Source organism: Drosophila melanogaster, chromosome X, assembly GCF_000001215.4.
Source record: "Drosophila melanogaster chromosome X".
In the NCBI taxonomy this organism is placed as follows: domain Eukaryota; kingdom Metazoa; phylum Arthropoda; class Insecta; order Diptera; family Drosophilidae; genus Drosophila; species Drosophila melanogaster.
In genome coordinates, this window is record NC_004354.4 from 7,762,836 (window position 1) to 7,770,386 (window position 7,551).

The 7,551-nt window shown below is 42.9% G+C and overlaps 2 protein-coding genes across 2 annotated transcripts; both read left to right on the forward strand.

Moving 5' to 3' along the window:
* Positions 1–2,146: 2,146 nt before the first annotated feature.
* On the forward strand, positions 2,147–3,991 carry Ir7a (Ionotropic receptor 7a; the record flags this gene model as incomplete). The annotated part of the gene is made up of 1 exon (NM_132178.1): positions 2,147–3,991. One exon carries the CDS (start codon positions 2,147–2,149, stop codon positions 3,989–3,991), a length of 1,845 nt encoding a protein of 614 aa, NP_572406.1.
* A 1,910-nt stretch (positions 3,992–5,901) lies between these two features.
* Positions 5,902–6,326, forward strand: CG34338 (uncharacterized protein). Its single transcript, NM_001103433.3, has one exon. It carries the CDS (start codon positions 5,942–5,944, stop codon positions 6,272–6,274), a length of 333 nt encoding a protein of 110 aa, NP_001096903.2. The 5' UTR covers positions 5,902–5,941; the 3' UTR covers positions 6,275–6,326.
* Positions 6,327–7,551: the final 1,225 nt, after the last annotated feature.

Consider the following 7,551-nt stretch of genomic DNA (forward strand, 5'->3'; position numbering starts at 1 on the left):
GTACAAAGTTGGTCCGAAAAGTTTTTGCATTCATAAATCATTTCCCTCTTTTTTTTTGCCCAGCCTCACCTTCACATCCATGTTTAAAGGTGGAAAATACTTTTCGCTGAATTTGTAGAATTTCTCGGGGTTGGGGGGGGTGCTCATGTTTCATATGCCATAAAGGGGTTTTAAGGGCGGTGGATGCGGGGGGATCGGAATGTGGGCAACGTTAAGTTGCAACTTGTTGCCTTCTTGGTTACACGATGCCAATCCACCCACCCATCCTGGCATATCCTTGTCATTTTTAATTTATGCGCAGACCAAGCCTGAACTTTCGCAAAACTTAAGGAAGAAACTGTGGCTGGGGTAAGGGAAAGGGGTTGTCTTGTTGTCTTGTTTTTTGCCCTTGGGCAGTAATTTAATTGGACCCATGATTGGGATTTTTTGTTTGCCCTAATCGTGTTATGGTCTTAAAACGGTATAATAGATATTAAAAGAGGTTAAGTCAAATCAACTTTGTTTGGAACCAAAAAAAAAAAATTGCTGCTGCGGAAATGAGGCACGAAAATGTGGAATAACTGCTAACAAGTATCATAATTACAGTTCACAAAACATGCTCACACATACGAGTATACTCGTACATGTGTATGTGCAGTTTTCCGCAGCTGCTTGACTGCCAACTCTTTCCCCCCAACATTTTCCATTTTCCATCCACTTCAGCACTCCTTTTCTCTAGTGACTTTTGCATACTTTTTGGAAAACTTTTAATTTTCGAACTTTTGTCGCTTGGCTGGCATATGGTCCGTGCTCTTTGCTCTGTGTTCCTTACTCCTTGCTCCTTACTCCTTCCCCCAATCCCAACTTTCCACACTTTCTCCTCGATTGGCCCAATCTGATGACGTCTTATTAGGCAAATGAAAAGCTGCAAAGTTTTTCCTCGAGAGTCACTCGAGCCATGTGGATTTCCAGAAGGAAATGCTCTGCAAGCCGGGATTTTCTTAAATATCGTTTTGCATCTCATATTCTTTTCCCTTCTACCCGGTTCTTTATCGCTTTGTTTATAAAAGTCGCCCACTAATTGCATACATAGGTAATGGGCGGGGGGCGTGGAGGAGGTGGGCGAAAAGGGGGGTTAGGCGGAGATAAGCGAGTATGTGAAAAGTTGCCTGGCTCTCAAGGGCACTGTCAAAAATTAATTAAACCTCTTTGCCGGCTTCTTTAAGTTAAATATAAATGTATTCTTAACAAAAATGATGAATAGTATTTATAAATTAGAAATATTTAAAACTAAAGAGTAAACGCAAGTATATTTTAAAGAGCAACATTTTCTCCCAGTGTACCGTGTGCATTCATGCATGCAGCTGGCGCTGTTGCGGTGAGGGGCGTGGCTCCGGCGTTGAGTGGGCGTTTCGGACATATCGCTTCGTTTTTACCCGGGCAACAGTACCGCATTTGCATTTATATGCACATCCTTTGTGCCCAAAGGATATTACATTTTTCCACTTCAAGCATTTTTGTGAATTTAATGAAATTTTTAATTTTTATGCGCGCCAGATGGGCGTGAAGTGTAGACAGAGGGGGGGCGTGGCAGTGCCTCCTTTCGCTTGGACTAACAAGCCGCAGAGATATGTATGCTGCATTTGCTTTGCATTCTCGGTGGGTCCAGTGCGGTAACTACTTTCCACAAAGATAAATAAAAACTGGTCCTAGCCAGGGGAATACCCCTTATCCTTATCCTTTGCTCATCCCCAAACCCCGCACTTGTGGTCAAAAGGAGAAAAACAGTTGAATTGGCTTTTGGTTTGCACTTGCATTGCGTTTTACACTGTTCTCGGGATTGCGGCCACTCTTGCGATGATTGCTGCTGCTTGATTACCAAGCACTCAATGCGTAAAAAACGGAAGTAACTCTGAAATATTACATTTTAAAGGATTAAAAAAAGTTAGTTATCATCAGTAATCAGTCTCGCTTATACAAATGTTATTAAACCCTTAACATTAAGCTAATTGGATGGGGCGATAGGATAAGATTGGATCGAGGCCAAAGTGGCTAGCTTAGCATTAATGAAACATGGAGCAGTGGCGATTAAGTTGAACAGAAAAGCTCACCATTAGGGAAATTAGACAGCGCATTTACTTGTGAACTCGCAACAGTTTCGTTTCAAATGTTTCACCATCTGTGGCTCCTGATGGGACTTCGATCCCTGGCAATGGGTGCACTGCATCCGCCGCAACCGGAAGCGATGACACCCCTGGTCGCAGCTGCCTTGGAAATCCTGGCCGAGCAGGTTAGTCCCTCGCAGAGCACTTTGGCCGTGATGGATCTAACGCAAGATGCTGAGCACCGGGATGAACGGCAGGAGCAGTTAATGACCATAATCCTCAGATCGGTGGGTTCAGAAATGGCACTGAGGACGTTCCAGAAACCACCTGCCGAAGTTCCAGCCAGCTTCGTGGTCTTTCTGGTTAATTCCGCACAGGCATTTAACACACTGGGTTTCCACTTTACCGATATCCACTCCACGCGGGAATTTAACTTCCTCATCCTGTTGACACATCGCATGTCCTCAAGAGCCGAGAGACTTCAGGTGCTGAGAGATATATCGAGGACCTGTGTCAGATTTCACACTTCAAATGTGATTTTGTTAACCGAGAAGAGAGACGGTGTGGTCCTGGTCTACGCCTATCGTTTGTTAAATATGGACTGCGATCTTAGTGTCAATCTGGAGTTAATAGATATCTATAAAAATGGATTATTTCGGCATGGTCACGAGGCCAGGTCATTCAACCGGGTCCTCAGTCTGTCCGGATGTCCACTGCAGGTCAGTTGGTATCCATTGCCACCATTCGTGTCCTTCATCGGCAACTCGAGTGATCCCGAGGAAAGGGCACAGATCTGGCGACTAACTGGCATCGACGGAGAGCTCATTAAGTTGCTGGCGAGCATCTTTGACTTTCGCATTCTTCTCGAGGAGCCGTGCAATAAATGCCTGTCGCCCGACATCAAGGATGATTGCAGTGGGTGCTTCGACCAGGTGATCATTAGCAACTCATCCATACTGATCGGTGCCATGAGTGGTTCGCATCAGCATCGATCGCACTTCTCTTTCACGAGCTCCTACCATCAGAGCTCACTGGTCTTCATTATGCACATGAGTTCCCAGTTTGGAGCAGTGGCCCAGTTGGCGGTGCCGTTTACTGTCATTGTTTGGCTAGCATTAGTGGTTTCCAGTTTGCTGCTGGTTCTAGTGCTCTGGATGCGAAATCGACTCGTGTGCGGACGATCCGATTTGGCCAGTCATGCCCTACAAGTGCTCACCACCCTTATGGGAAATCCCCTGGAGGCCAGAAGCCTGCCCAGAAGTAGTCGACTGCGCATCTTGTATGCTGGCTGGTTGCTTTTGGTCCTGGTCCTGCGAGTCGTTTACCAGGGCAAGCTATTCGATTCCTTTCGATTGCCGTATCATAAACCGCTGCCCACGGAAATATCAGAGTTAATCCGATCTAATTATACACTGATTAACCAGGAGTATCTCGACTACTATCCGCGCGAGTTGACTGTCCTAACCAGAAATGGTTCCAAGGATCGTTTCGATTATATCCAAGGATTAGGTAAGGAGGGTAAATTTACGACTACCTCCCTGATCGCCACCATGGAGTACTACAATATGATGCACTGGAGCACCAGTCGATTGACCCACATCAAGGAGCACATCTTTCTCTACCAAATGGTCATCTACTTGCGCCGCCATTCGCTGCTAAAGTTCGCCTTCGATCGGAAAATTAAACAGCTCCTGTCTGCCGGCATTATTGGATATTTTGTGCGCGAATTCGATGCCTGTCAGTACAGGAAACCCTTTGAGGAGGACTATGAGGTGACACCCATACCCTTGGATTCCTTCTGCGGTCTTTACTATATTTCTTTGATTTGGCTGTCCGCAGCTGTTGTTGCTTTTATCTTGGAGCTTCTCAGCCAACGGATTGTCTGGCTGAGGAGAATTTTTGAGTAGTTGATGTTATATACTTAAAAATAGTATATTTATAAACCTTTTTTTTATTAATTCAAAAAAAAAAAAATACAAATATTTAAGCGCTAATTAAAGCTACACATGTGTCTACTTACCTGCTCTATCTAGTCTAGAATTTCCGTTCTCAAATCTAAGTCCTCAAATCGCCATATGGGTAGCCAGTTGTTGAACTGCCGCTGGCATTTTGGTTGTGGCAACAGAAGACAATGGAAAGTCCTCGTTAGCCGGCATATAAAGAGCAACAAGGCAACAAAATCAAGAGGAGGTTTTTGGGAGGAAAAAAAAAAATAATAGGACAAAAACAAGACACGTCCGACATAGAACGAACTCATTAGCCTACATGGCCGCATTTTCTGCCTACACACATGTGGCAGCATGAAAGGGGTAAAACATATGTACGTACACCAGCGGTCCAGTTAATAGCACTAAAAGTTTAATTCAAATATTTAAGATATAAATTGAAAATGGTAAATTGATAAAGAAATTTGTAAAAATTATCTTGTTTCATATTCTAGGTAATTTCTATAATCTATTGTTGAAAATGAAAAATATAACATCAAATAAAGCTCACATTAAATTTTAAAAAGAATTTCCAAATTTTTTAATGTTAAAAAAGGTGGATTAAGAGAGCGGTATACTAGGAATACTAGCGTTTTTTGGGGGCTGAAGGGCATACAGGTTCCTAAATGGAACACAAATGCGATCTGGCTGGTTGCAGTCGTGTGCTTTCCTTGTTGCTACATATTTTGTTTGCTTAAATGCCGGAAGTGTTGCAGGCCACATCAGGAGTGGGCGTCCCACCCTAACCCTTTTCGTCCCTAAAAGTGCCTGCAAGCAACAAATGTTGTCAGCATGTAGAATTCAATTACAAGGTCATAAGTCACTGTCAGCATACTCTAACCTATTTAAAGTCCTTTAAAACCATTTTATTATAAAAGACGCAGTGATTTTTGAAGAACTTGTTACAGTCTTTGGCGTTCTTAAAAAAAAATATAAAAATTTGACATTCAGTTGTGCCTAAAGAATTTGAGCAATTTAAACTTTATGACAGAGCCATGTACATATATAATGACTAGTTCCTTACCCTATCAATTTGGAATAGGCTTTCCTGTTTTGTTGTTTAACATCTACCGGCTACCAGTTATCACAGTCTGTTGTTGCTGCTGCAAAACTAACTCGTAATTATGCGTTTTGGAGCTTAGCAGACTTGCTCTTGCCAATCGACACACAAAACAAAAGTTTGTGATTTACCTGGCCCCATCGTATTAATTGCATTTAATTGCTGTGGAGTGGAGTGGAATGGGAATGGGGGCGGATAGGTAACATTTGCCTTATTAGAGAAACATATCCAACCAATGGGCGGGCACTTCACACCCAGCGGATACCGGTGAGACGCCGTGTGATAAGATCTGATAACAAAGGTAAACAAAGCCGTCGCCAGATGGATGCCCTGATGCCCTCCATCATCGAGTTTGGCGGGAAACGCTGTAATTCGTCAGATATTCTGCCGCCCAAGGCGCATGCGTTGCAAAAATCCGACATTCGATGGTCGGAGATGCGTCGGTTTTTGTTCCCACATTTTTGGTATAAGAGCCACAAAACCAGTATCAACAGTGGGACATAGAAATATCGGGAAATTTATGCAAGATAACGAGACAAAAGCGAAGGTTTGCCGCAGCGCTGAAGATCAGGATCAGCATACGATTATGTCTAATGAAGAGCCAAAATATGTATTTGCTCACAAAGTGAATTTTAAACAGTTTACAACTAGGTCCAATAAGCTGCCAAATACTAATTTCAGCACAAGGTCTGACAGACTGCAAGTGAATATATAAAAAAGTGCATTTCATGTGGCCTTAATATTTTTTAGCATAAAAGAGAACTGCAATTTGGGTATCAGCACAGTTGAAGCTCTACGACGAAGACACTAAGATGCTGAAATATTCTTTGATCCTGATTCTGATCCTTTTGGTTGCAGTCTGTTGTTTCTCCGCGGAGTTGCCAGGAAATGCCTACTTGCCACCGTTGAGACACAACCAACGTCTTTCCGAAGATATCCCACAAGTTGACAATGGATTCCTCATCGATATTGAACAGGATTCGTTGGGAAGGTACGCACCCATCTTTGTGGACTATCCGGGAATTCAGCATTTGCTAAGACAGCAACAGGAATACGCATTGGATCTGCCGTTCGAGGACAAACAACATAATCGGAAACTGGACCTGAGTCTTGAAAATGATTCTGCTGCTAACAGAAGATGGTAGGCATCTTTTGAAGTACGAGAATAATAAATAAAGGCAACGACAAATTATTACGAAAGACTTAATACTTATTCAAGAATTTATTATTGTGTCAGTAAGAGCATTCACTTTAGAATTATCAAAACACAGCAGTTTAGAACCGACTTAAATCGCTTCGAAAGGGCTTGAATACACTAACTATTGTACGTTATTTTTGAGTGGCCTTTATTTTTGGTTGGAGTGTGGAATGAAATGTGTGCAACTTTGACTTTCCGTCAGTGGAGTGGATAACCGCAACTAAATCCCCGACCTGTCCTTAGCCGTATCACAAACTTTTGGCCCGATTCGGGTTTTTGGCTTGGACTCCGCCCTACGCCCCTGGCTCCTACAGTGTGCGTCTGTGTGTGTGTATGTGTGTGTGTGTGTGAGTGTGCGGTTTTAATCAAGTTTCGCCACTTAAGTTTGTGCTCAGGTGGAAAGCACTCAAAAGCCGCCTGGCCGAACCGAACTCCAGTGAGCTGAAGCCCCCTTTCCTCACGCCCCTGCAAAAGTTTCAAGAGCTTTACGACGCGTTGTGTTGTTGCTGAGTTTCGTTTTTGTTATTAATTTTTTTTTTGTTTTTTGTTTTTTGTTCAGCGCTGTGTGTTCGTTCTATGGCTTTTTTTTGGGGTGAGGTCGGTGCCTTTCTATGTGGTCTACTCGGCATAGAGTGGATGGTTTTCGGCCAGGTGGGTCAACCTGTTACACATCTGTTTCGCTGCAGGTCCGTTTGCCACCATCTCAACCGAAAACTCTACGCTCGCTTCTGGTGAAACTTTAAAATCAATTAAATTGAGTGCCAGCATGATTGGGCAAAATGATTGGGCAAATGTCTTGTGGCGCCATTAACTAAACTCATTCAAGTTATTTATCAAAAAGGGTAAAGTCAAGAAAGAGAGAGAGAGAAGGAGAGAGTTTGGGAAACACTCAGAATGTACATTTCAATTTATAGTTAGTTGATGAAAAAAATTTTACTATTTTCTAATAAATGAATGGAAAAATCTACATAACACCGCACAAAACAATTTAATTAAAAAGAAGCGAGTAAAGGGGGAAATTTTTTCTTATTCGGCGATACATCTACTTGTGCAAATTCCCCAGACCACGAAATCCAAATTGCTGCCCTCATGAATGAAGCGTGAGTGTGTGTTAGTAAGCCAAAGTCAATTGTCAAATTGACACACACATACGCACACATTGAGAGCGACATATGCTGGCGAGTGTGTATGCGAGTGTGTGTGTGTGTGTGTGTTTCTGTTTTG